Source organism: Elephas maximus, chromosome X, assembly GCF_024166365.1.
Source record: "Elephas maximus indicus isolate mEleMax1 chromosome X, mEleMax1 primary haplotype, whole genome shotgun sequence".
Lineage (NCBI taxonomy): Eukaryota > Metazoa > Chordata > Mammalia > Proboscidea > Elephantidae > Elephas > Elephas maximus.
In genome coordinates this window covers 145,741,745-145,766,783 of record NC_064846.1, presented here as the reverse complement: position 1 = coordinate 145,766,783, position 25,039 = coordinate 145,741,745, and the positions used below count along the sequence as shown (strand labels likewise).

The following is a 25,039-nucleotide window of genomic DNA, read 5'->3' as shown; positions in this document are numbered from 1 at the left end:
CTCCACCTCGTAATAAAGGTTCTCATGGGCATAGAGCCCAGAGGGGTCAATAGTCCACATTTTCAAGAGCAACTAGAAATATAGAATTTCATGGGAACTCCTCTAATTAAAAACTCATTAGTTTGCCAAGATGTTGGTTTCTAAATACTATTTATCCAAGAAAAGGAACCAGGGCTCCTTGGAGAAATGGCTGATTCTAGGGGCTGAGGAAGGGAAAATACTAGATGAGCCTGCACCATCTTGGAGTGATGAAAGTAATTAAGGAAGTGTTAAACATACACACACGCACATACATACACACACACTATGATGGGGGTATATCAAATGGACACAGGAGTCAACTGAAAGAACTCTCAATGGCCAAAGCTAAAACAATTTGAACAAAAATAAATAACATAGTATTGGACTATGACCCAAAGTATTAAATATCCATGAGTCCATAGTGATATAAATAAATGATTTAATTTAAAAAAAATGGGGTAGAAGGGATAAATCTTTCTTACAGAACAATTCCAAATAATGTAGGTTGATAGTCTCCCCGTTCAGGAGGTGGGGCTTAAATCCCTTCCCCTTGAGCATGAACTGGACTTAGTGACTTGCTTCCAAAAATGGTGTATGGAAAGTGAAAAATAGTAACTTTACAGTGGAGAGACCTGGGAGATACCGCCTTAACCAAGTGATCAAGGTTAGTATCACCAGTGATAACTCATGCTGATATCATGCATTCCCTGACATGATGTGATGAGAAGAGTATTTAACCTCTTACGGTGTTATTGTTGTTAGGTGCCATAGAGTCAGTTTTGACTCACAGAGACCCTATGTACAACAGGACAAAACACCGCCCAGTCCTGCAGCATCCTCACAATTGTTGCTATGCTTGAGCCCATTGTTGCAGCTACTGAGTCAGTCCATCTCATTTAAGGTCTTCCTCTTTTTCGCTTACCTTCTACTTTACCAAGCATGATGTCCTTCTCCAGGGACTGACCCCTCCTGATAACGTGTCCAAAGTATGTGAGACGTAGTCTCGCCATCCTTGCTTCTAAGAAGCATTCTGGTTGCACTTCTTCCAAGACAGATCTGTTCGTTCTTTTGGCGGTCCATGGTATATTCAATATTCTTCTCCAACACCACAATTCAAAGGCATGAATTCTTCTTTGGTCTTCCTTATTCATTGTTCGGAAACGCTGGTGGTATAGTGGTTAAGTGCTACAGCTGCTAAACAAGAAGTTGGCGGTTCGAGGCCACCAGGCGCTCCTTGGAAACTCGATGGGGCAGTTCTACTCTGTCCTATAGGGTTGCTATGAGTTGGAATTGACTCGATGGCAGTGGGCATTCATTGTCCAGTTTTCCCAAGCATCTGAGGCGATTGAAAACACCATGGCTTGGGTCAGGTGCACCTTAGTCTTCAAGCTGATATCTTCACTTTTCCATCCTTTGAGTTTTAGTTTATTTATGTCTATAAGTCTAAGGTGTGTCTCTTGTGGGCAGCATATAGACGGATTGCGTTATTTTATCCATTCTGCCACTCTCTGTCTCTTTATCAGTGCATTTAGTCCATTAACATTCAGCATAATTATGGATAGGTATTTTTATGAGTTTAGTGCTTTTGTTTTGATGTCTTTTTTTGTGTGTTGTTGACAGTTTCTTTTTCCCACTTAATTTTTTGTGCTGAGTAGTTTATCTTTGTATATCGTCTTTTCCTCTTATTCGTTGTTGTTGATGTTGTTTCTGTTGAGTCTCTGTTTTTTCCTTTTATCCTGATGAGTAGGATAGTTAGCCTCCTTTGTGGTTACCTTAATATTTACCCCTATTTTTCTAAGTTTAAACCTAACTTTTATTTCTTCATCTCGCCTTGTCTTCCTCTCCGTGTGAAAGATCTATGACTACATTTCTTAGTCCCTCTTTATTGTTTTAGTGTTGTCTTCTTTTACATAATGACATTGCTGTTTCCATTTTGAGCATTTTTTTTATCTTAATTTATTTTTGTGATTTCCCTGTCTGGGTTGACATCTGATTGCTCTGTCCAGTGTTCTAGTCTTGGGTTTATACCTGGTATTATTGATTTTCTAACCAAAGAACTCCCTTTAGTATTTCTCATACTTTTGGTTTGGTTTTTACGAAATCCCTAAACTTCTGTTTATCTGGAAATGTTCTAATTTCACCTTCATATTTCAGAGACAGTTTTGCTGGATGTATGATTCTTGGCTGGCAATTTTTTTTTTCCATCAAAACTTTATATAAGTCATCCCATTGCCTTCTTGCCTGCATGGTTTCTGCCGAGTAGTCTGAGTTTATTCTTATTGACTGTCCTTTGTAGGTGACTTTTCGTTTATCCCCAGCTGTTCTTAAAATTCTTTATCTTTGATTTTGGCAAGTTTGATTATAATATGTCTTGGTGAATTTCTTTTAAAATCTACCTTATGTGGAGTTGGATGAGCATCTTGGATTGATATCTTCTCATCTTTCATGATATCAGGAAAGTTTTCTGCCAACAAATCTTCAACAATTCTCTCTGTATTTTCTGTTATCCCTCCCTGTTCTGGTACTCCAATCACTCATAGGTTATTTCTCTTGATAGAGTCCCACATGATTCTTAAGGTTTCTTCATTTTTTAAAATTCTTTTATCGGATTTTTCTTCAAATATATTGGTGCCAGTTACTTTATCTTCAAGGTTCCCAATTCTGCCTTCCACATGCTCAATGCTGCTCCTCTGACTTTCTTTTTTTAATAATTTCTGTTGTGCTTTAAGTGAGAGTTTATAAATCAAGTCAGTCTCTCACACAAAAACCCATATACACCTTGCTACACACTCTCAATTACTCTCCCCCTAATGAGACAGGCGGCTCTCTCCCTCCACTCTCTCTTTTCGTGTCCATTTTGCCAGCTTCTAACCCCCTCCACCCTCTCATCTCCCCTCCAGGCAGTAGATGACAACATAGTCTCAAGTGTCCACCTGATCCAAGAAGCTCACTCCTCACCAGCATCCCTCTCCAACCCATTGTCCAGTCCAATCCATGTCTGAAGAATTGGCTTCGGGAATGGTTCCTATCCTGGGCCAAGAGAAGGTCTGGGGGCCATGACCACGGGGGTCCTTCTAGTCTCGGTCAGACCATTAAGTCTGGTCTTTTTATGAGAATCTGGGGTCTGCATCCCACTGCTCTCCTGCTCCCTCAGGGGTTCTCTGTTGTGTTCCCTGTCAGGGCAGTCATCGGTTGTAGCCGGGAACCCTCTAGTTCTTCTGGTCTCAGGCTGATGTAGTCTCTGGTTCATGTGGCCCTTTCTGTCTCTTGGGCTCGTAATCACCTTGTGTCCTTGGTGTTCTTCATTGTCCTTCGATCCAGGTGGGTTGAGACCAATTGATGCATTTTAGATGGCTGCTTGCTAGCGTTTAAGACCCCAGACGCCACTCTTCAAAGTGGGATGCAGAATGTTTTCTTAATAGATTTTATTATGCCAATTGACTTAGATTTCCCCTGAAACCATGGTCCCCAGACCCCTGTCCCTGCTATGCTGGCCTTCGAAGCATTCAGTTTATTCAGGAAACTTCTTTGCTTTTGGTTTAGTCCAATTTTGCTGACCTTGCCTGTACTGTGTGCTGTCTTTCCCTTCACCTAAAGTAGTGCTTATCTACTATCTAATTAGTGAATACCCCTCTCCCACCCTCCCTCCCTCCCCCTCTCGTAACCACAAAAGAGTGTTTTCTTCTCAGTTTAAACTATTTCTCCAGTTCTTATAATAGTGGCCTTATACAATATTTGTCCTTTTGCAACTAATTTCACTCAGCATAATGCCTTCCAGGTTCCTCCACATTATGAAACGTTTCACAGATTCCTCACTGTTCTTGCCTGATGCATAGTATTCCATTGTGTGAATATACCATAATTTATTTATCCATTCATCCATTGATGGGTACCTTGGTTGCTTCCATGTTTTTGCTATTGTAAACAGAGCTGCAATAAACATGGGTGTGCATATATCTGTTGGTGTAAAGGCTCTTATTTCTTTAGGATATATTCCAAGGAGTGGGATTCCTGGATCGTATGGTAGTTCTATTTCTGGCTTTTTTTTTTTAATTAACTTTTATTGAGCTTCAAGTGAACGTTTACAAATCAAGTCAGTCTGTCACATATAAGTTAATATACATCTTACTCCTTACTCCCACTTGCTCTCCCCCTAATGAGTCAGCCCTTCCAGTCTCTCCTTTCGTGAAAACTTTGGCAGCCTCCAACTCTCTCTATCCTCCCATCCCCCCTCCAGACAGGAGATGCCAACACAGTCTCAAGTGTCCACCTGATATAATTAGGTCACTCTTCATCAGCATCTCTCTCCCACCCACTGTCCAGTCCCTTTCATGTCTGATGAATTGTCCTCGGGGATGGTTCCCGTTCTGTGCCAACAGAAGGTTTGGGGACCATGACCGCCGGGATTCCTCTAGTCACATCCAGACCATTAAGTATGGTCTTTTTATGAGAATTTGGGGTCTGCATCCCACTGATCTCCTGCTCCCTCAGGGGTTCTCTATTGTGCTCCCTGTGAGGGCAGTCATCGATTGTGGCCGGGCACCAGCTAGTTCTTCTAGTCTCAGGATAAGGTAGGTCTCTGGTTCATGTGGCCCTCTCTGCCTCTTGGGCTCTTAGTTATCGTGTGACCTTGGTGTTCTTCATTCTCCTTTGCTCCAGGTGGGTTGAGACCAATTGATGCATCTTCGATGGCCGCTTGTTAGCTTTTAAGACCCCAGACGCCACATTTCAAAGTGGGATGCAAAATGTTTTCATAATAGAATTATTTTGCCAATTGACTTAGGAGTCCCCTTAAACCATGGTTCCCAAACCCCCGCTCTTGCTCCAGTGACCTTTGAAGTATTCAGTTTATCCCGGAAACTTCTTTGCTTTTGGTCCAGTCCAGTCCAATTCAGCTGACCTTCCATGTATTGACTGTTGTCCTTCTGTTCACCTAAAGCAGTTCTTTTCAGCTAATTAATCAGTAAAAAACCCTCTCCCTCCCTCCCTCCCTCCCCCCTTCGTAACCACAAAAGTATGTGTTCTTCTCAGTTTATACTATTTCTCAAGATCTTATAATAGTGGTCTTATACAATATTTGTCCTTTTGCTTCTGACTGATTTCGCTCAGCATAATGCCTTCCAGGTTCCTCCATGTTATGAAATGTTTCACAGATTCGTCACTGTTCTTTATCGATGCGTAGTATTCCATTGTGTGAATATACCACAATTTATTTACCCCTTCATCCATAGATGGACACCTTGGTTGCTTCCAGCTTTTTGCTATTGTAAACAGAGCTGCAATAAACATGGGTGTGCATATATCTGTTTGTGTGAAGGCTCTTGTTTCTCTAGGGTATATTCCGAGGAGTGGGAATTCTGGGTTGTATGGTAGTTCTATTTCTAACTGTTTGAGATAACGCCAGATAGATTTCCAAAGTGGTCGTACCATTTTACATTCCCACCAGCAGTGTATAAGAGTTCCAATCTCTCCGCAGCCTCTCCAACATTTATTATTTTGTGTTTTTTGGATTAATGCCAGCCTTGGTGTGAGATGGAATCTCATCGTAGTTTTAATTTGCATTTCTCTAATGGCTAAGGATCGTGAACATTTCCTCATATATCTGTTAGCTATCTGAATGTCTTCTTTAGTGAAGTGTCTATTCATATCTTTTGCCCATTTTTCAATTGGGTTATTTGTCTTTTTGCAGTTGAGTTTTTGCAGTATTATGTAGATTTTAGAGATCAGGCACTGATCAGAAATGTCATAGCTAAAATCTTTTTCCCAGTCTGTAGGTAATCTTTTTACTCTTTTGATGAAGTCTTTGGATGAGCGTAAGTGTTTGATTTTTAGGAGCTCCCAGTTATCTAGTTTTTCTTCTATGTTCTTTATACTGTTTTCTATACTGTTTATGCCATGTATTAGGGCTCCTCACGTTGTCCCTATTTTTTCTTCTATGATCTTTATCGTTTTAGATATTATATTTAGGTCTTCGATCGATTTTGAGTTAGTTTTTGTGCATGGAGTGAGGTATGGGTCTTGTTTCATTTTTTTCAGATGGATACCCAGTTATGCCAGCACCATTTGTTAAAAAGACTATCTTTTCCCCAGTTAACTGTTTTGGGGCCTTTGTCAAATATCAGCTGCTCATATGTGGATAAATTTATGTCTGGATTCTCAGTTCTGTTCCATTGGTCCATGTATCTGTTGTTTTACCAGTACCAGGCTGTTTTGACTACTGTGGTGGTATAATAGGTTCTAAAATCAGATAAAGTAAGGCCTCCTACTTTGTTCTTCTTTTTCAGTAATGCCTTATTTATCTAGGGCATCTTTCCCTTCCATATGAAGTTGGTGATTTGTTTATCCATCTCATTAAAGAATGTTGTTGGGATGTGGATCGAAATTGCATTAAATGTATAGATCGGTTTTGGCAGAATAGACATTTTTATAATGTTAAGTCTTCCTATCCATGAGCAAGGTATGTTCTTTCACTTATGTAAGTCTCTTTTGGTTTCTTGCAGAAGCGTACTGTAGTTTCTTTGTATAAGTCTTTTATGTCCCTGGTAAGATTTATTATTAAGTATTTTATCTTCTTAGGGGCTACTGTAAATGGCATTGATTTGGTGATTTCTTCTTTGATGTTCTTTTTGTTGGTGTAGAGGAATCCAACTGATTTTTGTATGTTTATCTTGTATCCTGATACTCTGCTGAACTCTTCTATTAGTTTCAGTAGTTTTCTGGAGGATTCCTTAGGGTTTTCTGTGTATAAGATCATGACATCTACAAATAGAGATACTTTTACTTCTTCCTTTCCAATCTGGATGTGCTTTATTTCTTTATCTAGCCTAATTGCTCTGGCTGGGACTTCCAGCACAATGTTGCATAAGAATGGTGATAAAGGGCACCTTGTCTGGTTCCTGATCTCAAGGGGAATGTTTTCAGGCTCTCTCCATTTAGGGTGATGTTGGCTGTTGGCTTTGTATAAATGCCCTTTATTATGTTGAGAAATTTTCCTTCTATTCCTATTTTGCTGAGAGTTTTTATCATGAATGGGTGTTGAACTTTGTCAAATGCCTTTTCTGCATCAATTGATAAAATCATGTGATTCTTGTCTTTTGTTTTATTTATGTGGTGGATTACATTAATTGTTTTCTAATGTTGAACCATCCCTGCATACCTGGTATGAATCCTGCTTGGTAATGGTGAATTATTTTTTTGATATGTTGTTGAATTCTATGGGTTAGAATTTTGTCGAGGATTTTTGCATCTACATTCGTGAGAGATATAGGTCTATAATTTTCTTTTCTTGTGATGTCTTTACCTGGTTTTGGTATCAGGGATATGGTGGCTTCATAGAATGAGTTTGGTAGTATTCCATCCCTTTCCATGCTCTGAAATACCTTTAGTAGTAGTGTTGTTAACTCTTCTCTGAAAGTTTGGTAGAACTCTGCAGTGAATCCGTCCAGACCAGTGTTGGGAGTGTTTTGATTACCTTTTCAATCTCTTCTTTTGTTATGGGTCTATTTAGTTGTTCTACCTCTGTTTGTGTTAGCTTAGGTAGGCAGTGTGTTTCTAGGAATTCATCCATTTCTTCTAGGTTTTCAAATTTGTTTGAGTATAGTTTTTCATAGTAATCTGATATGATTCTTTTAATTTCAGTTGGGTCTCTTGTAATATCGCCCATCTTATTTCTTATTCTGGTTATTTGCTTCCTCTCCTGTTTTTCTTTTGTCAGTTTGGCCAATGGTTTATCAATTTTGTTGAGTTTTTCAAAAAACCAGCTTTTGGTCTTGTTAATTCTTTCAATTGTTTTTCTGTTTTCTATTTCATTTAGTTCAGCTCTAATTTTTATTATTTGTTTTCTTCTGGTGCCTGTGGATTTCTTTTGTTGCTCTCTTCCTATTTGTTCAAGTTGTAGGGATAGTTCTTTGATTTTGGCCCTTTCTTCTTTTTGGATGTGTGCATTTATTGATATAAATTGGCCTCTGAGCACTGCTTTTGCTGTGTCCCAAAGGTTCTGATAGGAAGTGTTTTCATTCTCATCGGATTCTATGAATTTCTTTATTCCATCCTTAATGTCTTCTATAATCCAGTCTTTGTTGAGCAGGGTATTTTTCAGTTTCCAAGTGTTTGATTTCTTTTCCCTGCTTTTCCTGTTATTGATGTCCACTTTTATGGCCTTATAGTCAGAGAAGTTGCTTTGTAATATTTCAATGTTTTGGATTCTCCTAAGGCTTACTTTATGACCTAATATGTGGTCTATTCTAAAGAATGTTCCATGTGCACTAGAAAGGAAAGTATAGTTGGTTGCTGTTGGGTGGAGTGTTCTGTATATGTCTGCAAGGTCAAGTTGGTTGATTGTGGCATTTAGATCTTCCGTGTCTTTGTTGAGCTTCTCTCTGGATGTCCTGTCCTTCACCGAAAGTGGTGTGTTGAAGTCTCTTACTATTTTTGTGGAGCTGGCTATCTCACTTTTCAATGCTGACAGAGTTTGTTTTATGTATCTTGCAGCCCTGCCATTGGGTGCATAAATATTTAATATGGTTATATCTTCTTGGTGTATTGTCCCTTTAATCACTATATAGTGTCCTTCCTTATGCTTTCTGATGGATTTAACTTTAAAGTCTATTTTCTCAGAAATTAATATTGCCACTCCTGCTCTTTTTTGATTGTTGTTTGCTTGATATATTTTTTTCCATTCTTTGAGTTTTAGTTTGTTTGTGTCTCTAAGTCTAAGGTGTGTCTCTTGTAGGCAGTATATAGACGGATCTTGTTTTTTAATCCATTCTGCCACTCTCTGTCTCTTTATGGGTGCGTTTAGTCCATTTACTTTCAGGGTAATTACAGATAGGTATGAATTTAGTGCTATCATTTTGATGTCTTTTTTTGTGTGTTGACAGCTTCTTTTTCCCAGTTGATTTTATGTGCTGGGTAGATTTTCTTTATATATTGTCCTTTCCTCATATTTGTTGTTGATTTTGTTTCTACTGAGTCTGTATTTTTCCCTTGTGTTTTATTTTGATGAGTAGGATAGTTTGTCTCCTTTGTGGTTACCTTATTATTTACCCTTATTTTTCTAAATTTATAACTAACTTTTATTTTTTTGTATCACCATATCTTCCTCTCCATATGGAAGGTGTATGATTACATTTCTTAGTTCCTCTTTATTATTTTAATGTTGTGTTCTTTTATATAATAACATCGCCGTTACCCTGTGTTGGGCTTTTTTTTTGAATCTTGCATTTTTTTTTTTTTTTTGGATTTCCCTGTCTGGGTTGACTTCTGGTTGCTTTGCCCAGTGTTCTAGTCTTGGGTTGATACCTGATATTATTGATTTTCTAACCAAAGAACTCCCTTTAGTATTTCTTGTAGTTTTGTTTGGTTTTTACGAATTCCCTCAACTTGTGTTTATCTGGAAATGTCTTAATTTCACCTTCATATTTAAGAGACAGCTTTGATGGATATATGATTCTTGGCAGGCAATTTTTTTCCTTCGATTTTTTAAATATGTCATCCCATTGCCTTCTTGCCTGCATGGTTTCTGCCGAGTAGTCCGAGCTTATTCTTATTGGCTCTCCTTTGTAGGTGACTTTTCTTTTATCCCTCGCGGCGCTTATAATTGTCTCCTTATCTTTGGTTTTGGCAAGCTTGATTATAATATGTCTTGGTGACTTTCTTTTAATATCTACCTTACGTGGAGTTCGATGAGCATCTTGGATAGATATCCTCTCATCTTTCACAATATCAGGGAAGTTTTTTGCCAACAAATCCTCAACAATTTTCTCTGTATTTTCAGTTATCCCTCCCTGTTCTGGTACTCCAATCACTCGTAGGTTATTTCTCTTGATAGAGTCCCACATGATTCTTAAGGTTTCTTCATTTTTTTTAATTCTTTTATCTGATATTTCTTCACATGTATTAGTGCCAGGTGATTTATCTTCGAGTTCAGAAATTCTAGCTTCTACTTGCTCAATTCTGCTCCACTGACTTTCTATTGAGTTATCTAACTCTGAAATTTTATTGTTAATCTTCTGAATTTCTGATTGCTGTCTGTCTATGGATTTTTCCAGAGTATTCAACTTTTCATTATTTTCCTGAATAATCTTTCTGATTTCTTCAGTTGCTTTACCTGTGTGTTCCTTGGCTTGTTCTGCGTATTGCCTCATTTCCTTCCTGATGTCTTGAAGGGTTCTGTATAGTAAACTTTTGTATTCCGCATCTGGTAATTTCAGGAATGCACGTTCATCTAAAAGATCCTTGGATTCTTTGTTTTGATAGCCTGTTGAGGTGATCCTGGTCTGTTTCTTTATGTGACTTGATATTGACTGTTGTCTCCGAGCCATCTCTAAGTTATTGTATTAGTTTATGCTTGCTTACTGTGTCGTAGCTGCTTCCTTTGTTTTGTTTTAGTATACCCCTATGGGTTGTTTGAGTGAGCTAGCTTGATTATTTTCGCCTTTGGAGCTCTGGTGTCCTGTCCCCAGTTGGCTAGAGCTGTTATCAGGTATATCAGTCTAGGAGTCCATTCAGTTTTCTTGTATGAATTCAGCTCAGTTTTCCAGGTAGCTGATATCAAGTGTGTGGTACAGGCTCTGTCCTACAGTCTTAGAGGGGCAGGGGTGATTGGTGTATATACCCGTATCTGATTGCAGCAGGGGGTCACGCTCTGAACGAGGCAGGTGGCTGAGAACCAACCCCGAAGTATCTCTGAGGAAAACGCGTCTTTGTTCCCTAGAGCGTGCTGGTGGGTGGGTTCTGCAGAGGGACCATGGGCACCCAAAGATTTTGTTGTAAGGACTGGGAGGTACCAGTTATCCCTGGGCCCCTGTTGCAGGTGGCTGATCGACCCAAGTGGAGCCACCAGTTATGGGTAGGTGAGGACCTTGTTTAATAGGCAAAGCAATGTCATACATCAAACACCCACCTGTCCACTGTACCGCTGAAATGGTTGGAGTTTGCCAACAAGGGCCTATTCTCCCAAAAATAGGCCCACACAGGTCCATGCAGAAGGGAAAGGTGCTCAAGGTCCTCAGACGGTTTATGCCTGGACAGGAGCCACTTCTGTCCTGAGCTCCCCCGGTTAATGGAGCTAGCAAATTATCTTTTCCCCCCAGGTGGAAATTTTTTCCTTCCCCAAGGTGGGAGGACGGCTCCAGGTGCTCACCAGGGTCTATCTCAGGCCCGGGGATTCAGCCGCTGAAGCTGGGTTGGGGGTGGGGAGGCACGGTAACATATATGCAAGTACTTAGCTTTTGACGGGAGCGCCCTCCTGCTCAGGTCCCGGAGGTGTGAGTGGGCTGTGTGGCTGCTGCTTCTCCCTGAGGACACTGCGCCCGAACACTAGGACCAGCCCGTTGCCACTGCCACCGCCGCTCTGGGAATGGTGCCCGAGTGCTCCCCACGATTCAGGTCGGGTAAATCCTCTCTGCTTCTGGATGGTCTCTTCCTTCCCCTGCCTCTCAGTTCGTTGTCTAAGCTTGCCTTTGATGCTCAGGGGCTCCCAGCTTGTCACAAATATACTCGTTTCACTTGTTTTTTTTTGGTCTTTGTTGTAAAGAGGGCTCGACGGAAGCGTCTGTCTGTTCCGCCATCTTGGGTCTGCCTCCTCTTCTGACTTTCTATTGTCTAATTTTGTAATTTTATTGTTAATCTTCTGAATTTCTGATTGGTGTCTCTTTATGGATTCTTGCAGCTTATTAAATTTTTCCTTGTGTTCTTGAAGAACCTTTTTAATTTCTTCAACTGTTTTATCTGTGTGTTCCTTGGCTTGTTCTGCATATTTCCTGATCTCCTTCCTTAGGTCTTGAGTTCTGCATATTAATCTTTTTTGAATTCTGCATCTGGTAATTCCAGGAAGGCACCTCATCCAGGAGATCCCTTGATTCTCTGTTTTGAGAGCTTGTTGAAGTGGCCATTGTCTGTTTCTTTATGTGGTTTGATATTGACTATTCTTTCTGAGCCATCTATAAGTTATTGCATAAGTTTATTTTATATTTGCTTACTGTATCCTAGTTTCTTGCTTTGTTTTGTTTGATATGCCCAGATGGGTTGTTTGAGTGAGCTAGCTTGATTATTTTTGCCTTTGGGGCTCTGACGTCCTGTCACCAGATGGCTAGAGCTGTTATGAGGCACATGAGCTTATGAGACCATTCACTTTTCTTGCGTGGATTCAGCTCAGGTGTCTGGGTAGCTAGCCATCAAGTGTGTGGTACAGGCTCTGTCCTACGGTCTTAGATGGGCAGGGGTGTTTGGTGTAGGTACCAGTATCTGGTTGCAGCAGGGGGTCACACTGTGAATAAGGCGGGGGGCTGAGAACCATCCCCTGAGTGTCTCTGAGGAAAGTACGTCCCTCTTCCCTAGAGTGTGCAGGTGGATGGGTTCTGCAGACTGACCATGGGCACCCAATGCTTTTGGTTGTAAGGACTGGGAGGTACCAGTTATCCTGTAGTGGGGGCTGCATGGCCTGAGAGGAGCTGCCAGTCCTTAGGTCCCCAATGTGGGTAGGTGAGGACCCTGTTTAATAGGCAAAGCTGTGTTAAATATCAAACACCCACCTCTCCACCACACAGCTTAAACCGTTGCAGTCTGCCAGCAAGGGCCTATTCTCCCGGAATAGGCCCACACAGGTCCATGCAGGGAGGAAAGTTATTCAAAGTCCATGGACCATTTATGCCTGGACAGGAGCTGCTTCTGTCCTGAGCTCCCCAGGTTAGTGGAGCTGGCAAATTATCTTTTCCCCCGTTTTGAATTTATTCCTTCTCCAAGTTCGGGAGCATGGCTCAGGGCGCTCAAATGGGCCTATCTCAAGCCCAGGGAAGTCAACAGCCACTGAAGCAGGCTTGGGGGTGGGGAGGCACGGTAAATATACACAAGTACTTAGCTTTCGCCTAGAACATCTTTCTTCTCTGGTTCCAGAGGTGTGAGTAGGCTGTGTGGCTGGCTGCTTCTCCCTGAGAAAACTGAGGCCAAACGTTGCCAGCAGCCTGCTGCAGCTGCTTCCGGGAATGGTGCCTGAGGGATCTCAGCCATTCAGGTCCAGCAACTCGTCTCTGCTTTTGAATGGTCTCACTCTCCCCCTGGCATGTAGTCCATTTTCTAACTTTGCCTTTGATGTTAACGGCTCCTAGCTTGTCATAAATATAATCATTTCACTTGATTTTTCAGGTCTTTGTTGTAAGAGGGATTGCTGGAAGCATCTGGCTATTCCGCCATCTTGGCCCCACCTCCATCTTTTTTTTCGAAGCTTTAAAGAGGTCTTTTGCAGCTGATTTGCCCAATGCAATACGTCTTTTGATTTCTTGACTGCTTCTTCCATGAGTGTTGCTTGTGGATCCAAGTAAAATGAAATCCTTGACAACTTCAATCTTTTCTCCGTTTATTGGTCCAGTTGTGAGGATTTTTGTTTTCTTTATGTTGACTTATAATCCATACTGAAGGCTGTAGTCTTTGATCTCCATCAGTAAGTGCTTCAAGTCCTCTTCACTTTCAGCAAGCAAGGTTGTGTCATTTATATAAGCAGGTTGCTAAAGAGTCTTCGTTCAATCCTGATGCCACATTCTTCTTCATATTGTCCAGCTTCTTGAATTATTTGCTCAGCATACAGAATGAATAGGTATGGTGAAAGGATACAACCCTGATGCACACCTTTCTTGATTTTAAACCACACAGTACCCTTGTTCTGTTCAAACGACTGCCTCTTGATCCATGTACAGGTTCCTCATGAGCACAATTAAGTGTTCTGGAATTCCCATTCTTTGCAATGTTATCCATAATTTATCATGATCCACACAGTCAAATGCCTTTGCATAGTCAATAAAACACAGATAAACATCTTTCTGGTGTTCTCTGCTTTCAGTCAGGATCCATCTGACATCAGCAATGATATCCCTAGTTCCACGTCCTCTTCTGAAGATGGCTTGAATTTCTGGCAGTTCCCTATCAGTGTGCTGCTGCAGCTGCTTTTGAATGATCTTCAGTAAAATTTTACTTGTGTGTGATTTTAACAATATCATTTGATAATTTCCACATTCAGTTGGATCACCTTTCTTCTATTCTTCCCCAAAACCCATAACCCCAGTCTAATCATGAGAAACACACTGACAAACTCAAATTGAAGGGCATTGTACAAAATGCCAGACAAGCACTCTTCAAAACTGTTAAGGTCTTGAAAACAGTGAAAGGCTGAGATAGAGGTGACTAAGGAGACATGACAATTAAATGTAATGTGGGATCCTGGATTGGATCCTGGAACAGAAAAAGGACATTAGTGGAAAAACTAGATAACTGGGAGCTCCTAAAAATCAAACACCTATGCTCATCCAGAGACTTCATCAAAAGAGTAAAAAGATTACCTACAGACTGGGAAAAAGTTTTTAGCTATGACATTTCTGATCAGCACCTGATCTCTAAAATCTACATGATACTGCAAAAACTGAAATACAAAAAGACAAATAATCCAATTAAAAAATGGGCAAAAGATATGAATAGACACTTCACTAAAGAAGACATTCAGGTAGCTAACAGATACATGAGAAAATGCTTATGATAATCAGCCATTAGAGAAATGCAAACGAAAACTACAATGAGATTCCATCTCATTCCAACAAGGCTGGCATTAATCCAAAAAAAAAAAAAACAACAAAATAATAAATGTTGGAGAGGTTGTGGAGAGATTGGAATACTTATACACTGCTGGTGGGAATGTCAAATGGTACAACCACTTTGGAAATCGATTTGGCACTTCCTTAAAAAGCTAGAAATAGAACTACCATACAATCCAACAATCCCACTCCTTGGAATATATCCTAGAGCAATAAGAGCCTTTACACGAACAGATATATACACACCGATGTTCACTGTAGCATTGTTTACAATAGCAAAAAGATGGAAGCAACCAAGGTGCCCATCAATGGATGAATGGATAAATAAATTATGGTATATGCACACAATGGCATACTACACATCGATAAAGGACAGTGATGGATCTGTTAATCATTTCATAACATGGAGGAATCTGGAGGGCATTATGCTGAGTGAAATCAGTCAGTTGAAAAGGACAAATATTGTATAAGACCACTATTAAAAGAACTTGAGAAATAGTTTAAACAGAGAAGAAAATAGTCTTTGATGATTACAAGAAGGGGGAGGGAAAGAGGGTGGGAGAGGGGTATTCACTAATTAGATAGTAGATAAGAACTTCTTTAGGTGATGGGAAAGACAACACACAATACAGGCAAGGTCAGCACAACTGGACTAAACCAAAAGCAAAGAAGTTTCTTGAATAAACTGAATGCTTCTAAGGCCAGCGTAGCAGGGGCAGATTTGAGGACCATGGTTTCAGGAGTCATCTAAGTCAATTGGCATAATAAAATCTATTAAGAAAACATTCTGCATCACACTTTGGAGATTGGCATCTGGGGACCTAAATGCTAGCAAGCGGGTATCTAAGATGCATCAATTGGTCTCAGCCCACCTGGACCAAAGGAGAATGAAGAATACCAAGGACACAAGGTAATTACGAGCCCAAGAGACAGAAAGGGCCACATAAACTAGAGACTACATCAGCCTGAGACCAGAACTAGAGGGTGCCTGGCTACAGCAGATGACTGCCCCGATAGGGAACACAATGGAGAACCCCTGAGGGAGCAGGAAAGCAGTGGGATGCAGACCCCAAATTCTCATAAAAAGACCAGACTTAATGGTCTGACTGAGACTAGAAGGACCCTGGTGGTCATGGCCCCCAGACCTTCTGTTGGCCCAAGACAGGAACCATTCCCAAAGCCAACTCTTCAGACAGGGATTGGATTGGACAATGGGGATGGAGAGGGATGCTGGTGAGGAGTGAGCTTCTTGGATCAGGTGGACACTGGAGACTATGTTGGCATCTCCTGTCTGGAGAGGAGATGAGAGGGTAGAGGGGGTTAGAAGCTAGCAAAATGGACACGAAAAGAGAGAGTGTAGGGAGGGGGCGGGCTGTCTCTTTAGGGGGAGAGCAGTTGGGAGTATGTAGCAAGGTGTATATAAGTTTTTGTATGAGAGACTGACTTGATTTGTTAACTTTCACTTAAAGCACAATAAAAATTTTTTTTAAAAAAGAAAGGACATTAGGGGGAAAACTGGTGGATTCTGAATACAGTATGGAGTTGAGTTAATAGTAATGTACCAATATTCACCTCTGGCAACCCTATGTGTTATAGAGTAGAACTGCTCCATAGGATTTTCTTGGCTGTAATCTTTATGGAAGCAGATAGCTAGGCCTTTCTTCTACAGCACTGCTGGGTAGGTTCGAACTGCAAACTTTTAGGTTAGCAGCCAATCGCAAACTGCTTGTGCCACCCAGGGTCCTGAGCCAAACCAAAACCAAACCCATTGCTGTGGAGTTGATTCTGACTCATAGCGACCCTACAGGACAGAGTAGAACTACTCCAGAGTTTCAAAGGGACACCTGGTGGATTCGAACTACTAACCTTTTGGTTAGCAGCTATAGCACTTAACCGCTATGCCCATCTCCCAAAACAAGCAAATACGCACACACACACCCCCAAATGAACTCGTGTCCTCACCCCAGCCTTAAAGCATGTTCCTCTTCCAGTATGACCCATCTCAGTTAATATCCAACACTAAAATACCACCAAGTCCTCTTCAGCTTCTCTTTCCTCCTTACTCTGTCCCCAACATCAATTGCTTATCAAGTTCTGTCTTTTCTACCTTCCTAATGTTGGAAACCCTGGTGGCATAGTGGTTAAGAGCTAATCAAGAGGTTGGCAGTTCGAATCCACCAGGTGCTCCTTGGAAACTCTATGGGGCAGTTCTACCCTGTCCTATAGGTTCGCTATGAGTTGGAATCAACTCGACGGCAACGAGTAATACATATATTTTTAATTCACCAGCTATGATAGATGCTTTGGTGCCCCATCCACATAGCCCTGGCATTCGCCTCTATACTCTGAAAGCTGCTTGCTGGGAACACCGTAGACTCTCTTCCTGAGGGCTTTTCCCTGGCCAAGGGAGTACATTTGGTCTACTTGATGGCAAATCAAAAGTTCTGAAGGGTTGATGACAGATGGGAAATTGGTGGGTAAATACTCCAGCTTCCTCGCTCCTCGATTGAGATAACTATGAGGTTTGTTCTACATTGTTTCCCAGAGTACTCTAGCAGAATTGAGCTGCAGTTGCCCATAGTGGTAACTGCACCTTTTTATTGGTTTCCTTCCATTCCCTGTCTGTTTCTTCACTCCCCACAGTTTTCCTGAGAACAACTCCAAAATATACTACTTGCACTCAAATTCTTGGCTCAAAGTCTGCTTCTGAGGAAACACAAAACAAAACACCAGCTCTTCTCTATTACCACTGTTACAGCTTTGTTCAGGTCCTCACTTTCTCCGGCAATGGCCTCCTAATTGGTCCCCTTGCCTCTAATTTCTTCTGTATCCAGGCTGTTTTCCAGATTGTCAATCTGACTCACTGTTTTAAGGCACAGTTTTGAGCTTGTCACTCAATGACTTAAAAATCTTTGCCATAGTCCACCAACAACTTCTCAGTTTGACATTCAAAATTCTTTACAATGTGGTGCCATCTTTGTTTTCTAGATGCATCATCCACCAGTTCTCCACCCATATCTTTGTATAAGGTTCTTTCAAACACTCTTTGCCTTTGTACATGCTGTTTTCTCTATCTAGAATGCCTCTTTTCAACTTGTGAACTTTACCAGTTCCTATGAGATCCAGTTCACATGTCATCTTCCCCATTAATTCTTCCTCAACTGTTCCAACCAGAAGTTGACCAGCTCCTCCCTATACCACCAAAGCTCTTTGTACACACCCGGATTAATGCATTTATCATGTTTCCTATGATTTTTGTAGGTCTTCTCATGGCCTAGCAATACATATAGGAGTCCCTGAGTGGCAGGAACAGTGAAGCGCTCAACTGCTAGCTGAAATATTGGCAGTTCAAGCCCACCCAGAGGTGCCTAGGAAGAAAGGCCTGGTGATCTGCTTCTGAAAGGTCACAGTCTTGAAAATCCTATGGAGCAGTTCTGCTCTGTACACATGGGGGGGAGTCATCATGAATCAGAATCAACTCAGCTGCAACCAACAACAAAAAACAATACGCATACACTCAATGGTTTCTTAAATAAATACCTTTGATTCCTTCACACACGCCCCCTGCAACAAAAGGCTTCTAGAAAAAAAAAAAAAAAGGAGATGAAGAACAGGGGACCCAACAGGGAAACAATCATCTCTCATATAAATTTTTTTAGTTTCCTTTCTTCTCTAGTCTTTCCCTGTGACATGTCAGACTTTCCTAGTTACCTCCCAAAGTCTATTCTCCCCTTATTTTTCAGTAAAAGAACCCTGACATTTCAGCTGGGCATATTGCTGTCCAGCTAAAAGAATATATTTCACAAACTCCTTTACAAGTAAGTGAGCCATGTGACTAGTTCTAGCCAATGACATGTAGGAGGAAGTATTGTATTTTAGTCCCAGAAAGTCTTCTTAAAGGGGAAGCGATGCCTTTTCTTCTTCTTCCTGCTTCCTCCTTCCTGGTGTGCTGATTAATGGCTGGTGCTCTAGTAGCCATATTAGATCATGAGGTGACCTTAAGACTGGAAGCCCTGTACAATGGAGCAACAAAATAATTTATTTTATCAAATCAAAGATGTCAATTTTAAGACATACCATTATTTTAGGTCCCACAAAGAAATAAAAAAAAAAATGCTACCAAATTCTCTGATTCCTTAGATTTTTCATTTTAAACTTATTGAAAGATTGATTTTATACTTGATTAGACAAAGCTTACTTTGTCATTAGGTAACTCATGCACGCACACACAAAGGAAACTATAGGTTTTTTTTTTTTTTTTTAACCAAACCTGTTACTGTCAAGTCGATTCCAACCCATGGTGACCCCACATGTTCTCCACAGGGTTTTCAAGGGTGTGGCCTCTCAGAAGCAGATCACTAGGCCAGTCTTCTGAGGTGCCTCTGGGTGAGTTCAAACTGCTAACCTTTTGGCTACCAGTCCAGTGTTTAACTGTTGGTGCCAGGCAGGGATTCCTAAAATTGTTTAAGGTGAATGCTAAAACTTCTTCAGATTCAAGTTTCAACTCTTCTAAATCATTGTTGTATTCAGAATCATTGATATCTCTTAATATCGCGCTCTGTGCCATCAAAAGTGTTGGTGATGCAGCATTTCTTAAGAGTACTCCTCTATTGTCTCCCGGATTTTTTTGCAAGACAATGACCCCACTCTGTTGAGTTGGATGTGCATGCCACTATGGGCAACAGAGATTGTGAAATCCTAATTTGAAAGATACTTGTTAGTTGCTGTTGAGTCAATTCTGACCCATGGTGGCTCCACGTGTGTCAGAGTAGAACTGTGCTCCATAGCATTTTCAAGGCTGTGACCTTGCAGGAGCAGATTGCCAGGCCTGTCTTCTGGGGCACCTCTGGGTAGGTTCGAAACAGGGCTTTGAGCCGGTTCTTCCTGGTTCAATCATGGCCAAGGAAGCGACACCAGAACAGACCGAATTTTTAAAATTTGAGTGAACTGGAACCATAACCGGAACAGGAAAAATTACGAGTTGAAGCCCTGCTAGAAGCTTAGTCTTTCTCTCTTAGAAAACAAGGGCTGTGTATGCGTTGCATAGCAACCAAGTCTCTTAGCTGTCAGGTTTTGGGCAGAGTCAGAAACAGTGGTACCCTACTCAAAGATGGTGGTCGACCAAGCCATTTTGAACGTGCGTCATCTCCTCAGTCCTGGCAATAATCCATTCTCACACATCAGGCTCTGAAAGGGTTCACTACACCCCTTCCGAGTCTCCCATTCCAGGGCTTTGACCTGTCATTTTTCCCTTTCCAGTTACGGTTCTGGATCATCCAAATTTTAAAAATTCGGGTCTGTTCTGGTTTTACTTTGTCAGCCATGACTGAACCAGGAAGAAATGGTTCAAAGCCCTGGCTTCAACTGCCAACCTTTCAGCTAGTAGTTGAGTGCTTAACTATTTGCACCACCCAGGGACTCCTTCAAAGATACTAAAAAAAATTTTTTAATGTGCTTCTTGCAGTCAGTGAAATGTGATACAAAAAACTTCTACAGCAGCCTTGAAATCTTTTCCTCCATACTTCTTTTGTACAAAGGAAAGAAAATCTTCTATCTTCTTAAAGCCACTGCTTTTCTGGTCTTTGTTACTCATAACCAAACCCAATCCAAATGGATACATATTTCTTAAAGATATCTTAGCCATTATTACCTTCTTTTCTCACTGCACTTTACTCCTACGTCCCTCTTGACTAGTGCATCAAGGTGTAAATTTCTTTTCTTTAACTTTTAGGTGTCCTAACATTTTGCCAATATAATTACTCTCATTTCACACTTCAGCTTTCCTGAAGCTAATTCTCCATCAATATCCCACTGAAGATGAACTCAGGACTGAAAAATAAATGGTTTGTAATAATAATTTTTGATATTTTTAAAATCTAAAGCATAGTATCACTTCCCAAATTACTGATAATGCCTACCTCAACTGAATACTTGATTAGCTATGTCTCTTAGGCTTGAACAAAGAAAATGGAATTGCTGGCAAATGGAAAAAAAAAATAAAGGGGAATTTAAAAATCAGAAACTTAGAACAAATTTCAAGAGTAGAGAAGATTCAGGAGAAATTAATAGGTGCTTTGTACTGCTTGTCACACTTTTCTGAGGAAAAAAATACTTTTCCTTTTTCCAGAAAATAAAGTACAAGTTGTCAGTGACAACCATCTATTAAGAAATTTCCTTTTGTGATAGAGTGAGGTTTTTTCCCCCCAGAGGTGAATTATTCAACGCAGTTAATTTGAATCCGTGTTTGAGCCTGAGATGAAGTTATCAATTTCATCATTTTCCCTTAGTCTGTCCTGATATTATCATTGCCTGGGACTCCAGTACCCATAGCAACAGCCAATGTGTCAGACATTATTCCCCCAAGCAACAGAGCACGGCCAGTGACTGACAATCACCCAGCTGTGCGTCTCAGGGTGGTATTTTCCAGGGCTGGAGACCAAGTTACAACTCACTCCCAAGTACTGAAAGTCAGCTTAGGTTACCAAGGAGTTGGGGAGACTGTGAGAATGTGGCAGGGCACAAAGAAGGGGCACACTAACAAGAAGTTTGCTCATCCCTTTTGAGAGGTACACTTCAGGGGAGGGTGGGAAAATGAGGAGACTGGGGACAATGGATGCTTGGCTACTAACCTAATGGGTGGTGGTTTGAAATGCCTAGTAGCACTACGGAAGAAAGGCTTGGCAGTCTACTGCCATAAAGATTCTTGTTGTGTGCCGTCGAGTCAATTCCAACTCATAGTGACCCTACATGACTGAGTAGAACTACCCCATAGGTTTTCTAGGCTGTAATCTTTATAGGAGCAGATTGCTAAGTCTTTTCTCCCACAGAGCCTCTGGTGGGTTTGAACCTTCCACCTTTCAGTTAGCAGCCATGAAATTAACCATTGCACCACCAGGGCTCCTTCCATAATGTTCACAGCTAAGAAAACCCTATGGAACACTTCTGCTCTGTAACGCATGGGGTTGCCATGAGTTGGAACTGACTAGAAGGCAACAGTTTTTGTTTTGGTTTTGGTCGTGGTTGGGGAGGGAGGAGGCAATGGACAAAGTTAAGACATTGGAAAGTGAAACTGAGGCAAACTTAATCAGCCGAAGTGTTTCTTAATTCCTCTACTACTGCCCCACTTGTTCAAGAGGCTGTTTGTGGACCCCAAAACTGAACTAAAAGAAGGGGATTTAGAACATTCATGTTTTTCTTGCAGAAGAACACAAAAGGAGAGAAACAGTAGAGCTGCGGGTGTACTTAGACTTCCCTGCCAGGGATTCTTAAAGAAAAGCTGTGAAATACGACAGTACAAGCAGAGGCTTGCAATAGGCGCTGGAGCGTCATCACAACTCACTTCTCGTCTTGTGGGTGAGGAAAATCCTTTTTTCTAGGTAAAATAAAAGGATGGAGGTCTAAGTGGATGTCTCTGCATTATTCCAGAAAGTTCCTCGGAATCATAGGAAAAGGCAAAAGGAAACAAAGAGGGGGCCTGGCAATCAAGACAGAACCAGGTTGGGGTCAGCTTGAGAAGCTAGTTAAGGACATCACAACAGTCAATGCTTCAGTATATAGATTATAACGCACCGTGCATGGCAAAAATACAGGGATTTTCTGTCCAAGCTTTGGAGTGAACTGGGTTTGCAGATCAGTGTATGTGTGTTCTACACTTACCCCCTTTGCCCTTTGCTCCCAAAGAGAAGCCACTCGTAGTGAAGATGTCTGGGTGGGTGATGCACTCTCAGAAACATCCTGGGGATTTCCAGCCCTGAGGTCTTCCCAGGTAGTCAGAGCCAACTCAGGTCACGGGGTTGCTGCCTGTGTGGGGGAGAGAGTCTGAACAGAGGGCTTCAGGTGTACAGGTGTCAATGCTCTCCTGTGAAGTGCCCTGCTTCCGTTTATACAGTCTGTTGCTAATTCTGAAGACTTCTTTCATATGGGAAGGATTTTTGGCTGCGGTTTAGAAGGCACCCCCACCCTTAGCTGAAAGGCACACCTGTAATTAGGGAAGAGAGCCTACAGCGATCAGTGCTGTCTTTAAGGGTAGGAATTTCCCTTCCTTCCGGGCTGGCTATCTGGCTGGGTTCCCAGTCTACCCACATGATCCTGCTTAACCCATTGATATAACTGAGGGTAGCAGAAAGAGAATGTAACCTGGTATCAGAAGATCTATGTTCATGTCCCCACTCCATAACTTCTTACCTGTGTGACCTCCCCTTTTCTCATGGGCAAAGACATGATCATAATACCTGCCCTTCCTACCTCCTGAAGCTCATATAAAAGTTAAATACCATAATGTGAATAAAAGGACTTGAACTTCCAAAGTGCTATTATTAATATTTTAAGGAGCTCTGGTGGTGCCATGGTTAAGTGCTCAGTCACTGCTTGGCTTCCCTAAAGATTACAGCCTTGGAAACCCTATGGGCCAGTTCTAGTCTGTCCTATAGGGTCGCTATGAGTTGGAATTGACTCAACTGCAATGAGTATTTTTATTATTCTAGTTTGCGCCCCCCATGGGGAAGCCCACCAAGGTTCACTTCCTGCTGCCATGTTCTTATCCTTTTACAGAGCACATGCATACAGCATCACCCAGGCACCGCCCCACTTCATCCCACCCCACCTTCTTTATAAGGGGAAGACTAATTTTGTGATTTCCAGGCTCACCTGAACTGCCTTTTCCCTCCCTCCACCCTTGCAGATCCTGAGCTGCCTGAGGTTGGGGCATGGATGGGTGAGGAGACTCCCAGGGTTTACTCCCCCCCTCCCCACCATCCCACCTTGTTTATAAGGAGAAGATTAATTTTATCTTTTCCAGGCTCACCTGAAATACCTTTTCCCTCCCTCCACCCATGGAGATCCTAAGCTGCAAGAGGTTGGGGCATGGGTGGGTGGGGAGACTCCTGGACCAGGGCTTGGGGATTTGCCCTGTTCTTCAAAGTTGGGAGTGTTGTGCACGCAAGAAATCACCAAGAGACCTTTATTTATTTAACTCTGGAACCAAGTCACTTTATTGGAAGAAACGGTAAACTTGGAAGAGAAAAGAAAGAAAACTGAACGTGTTGTAACTGCAGCATCCTTGCGTGGCACCGGGGACCACGGGAGTCCCCCGGTGCTAAGGCTCAGTTCTCCTTGTCACCCAGGGTGAACTTGTCGAAGAAGAACTCGGCCAGGCCGGCGCCCGGGGCCCCCAGCTTGCGCAGGGTGGTCACGTTGTCGCCCAGCTCCTTGATGGCCTTCACCTGCTCTTGCAGAAAGTGACTCTCCAGGAAGTCACACAGCTGCGCGTCGCCCTTGTCGGTGGCCAGCCGGTGCAGATCCAGGAGGCTCTGGTTGACGCTCTGCTCCAGGTCGAAGGCGCACTGCATGGCGTTGAGGCCGCTGCCCCAGTCGTCCAGGTCGGGCTTCCTGATGTCGCGGAGCTGGATGCGGCCCCCGCGCTGGTTCTGCAGCCTCAGCAGCCTCTCCGCGTGCTCGCGCTCCTCGTGCGACTGGCGCAGGAAGTAGGCGGCGAAGTTCTTCAGGGCCACGTCGTCGCGGTCGAAGTGGAAGGCCATGGAGAGGTACACGTAGGACGCGTAGAGCTCCAGGTTGATCTGCCGGTTGACGGCGGCCTCGCACTCCTGGTGGTAGTTCTGACGCACTTGCGAGGACGGCGCGGTCGCCATGGCGAGTGGCAGGGGCCAGACGACGACGACGTGGGCGCAGGTGCAGCGCGGCGGGCGGCGGTGGCGGCGGCGGGCGCTGCGGGGTCCACGAGGCACCCCCAGGGCGGGCGGTTCCGCGTGAACAGCGGGATCCGGTAGCGGGGTTCGGACCCAGATGACGGCACTCGGACCCGGAGGGCGAGAACCGTTACGGGGACGAGGCTTGGCCCGGCTGGCGCGTCCTTTATACGGGGAGGATTGGGACCCGGATGACGGGTCCGTTATGGGGGGAGGATTGGGACCCGGATGACGGGTCCGTTATGGGGGGAGGGGCGCTTGGAACCCGAGTGGCGGGTCGGTTAAGGGGGCGGGCCTAGAACGCGGGCCCAGGAGGCGGTGCCAGCCCACGTGCGTGGAGCCTGGTTGAGGCGGGAACCCTGGTGGCTCTTCGCTGAGCCTCCGGAGACTTTTTTTTTTTAAATAACAGCACTATTGAGATATAATTCATATACCGTAAAATTTACCCTTTGAAAATGAACATTTCAGTGTTTTTTACTGTATTCATGGCCGTGGAATTGTGCACACATCACCACTATCTAATTTCAGAACGTTTTCAACATGCCAAAAAGAAACCTGGTACACATTAACAAAGGATCTCTGGTGGCCCAAAGGGTAAGCATTTGGCTGGTAAGCACTTGGCTGCTAACTGAAAGACTGGTGACTTGAACCCACCCAGGGCTCTCCAGGCCTGGTGGATCTGCTTCTGCCGAGATTACAGCCAAGAAAACCCCACGGAGCCGTTCTGCTCTGTAA

General features: G+C 42.6%; 1 protein-coding gene across 1 annotated transcript; it reads right to left on the bottom strand.

The window, feature by feature from the left end:
- Positions 1–23,701: 23,701 nt before the first annotated feature.
- Positions 23,702–24,247, bottom strand: LOC126069128 (ferritin heavy chain-like). Its single transcript, XM_049872116.1, has one exon. It carries the CDS (start codon positions 24,245–24,247, stop codon positions 23,702–23,704), a length of 546 nt encoding a protein of 181 aa, XP_049728073.1.
- Positions 24,248–25,039: the final 792 nt, after the last annotated feature.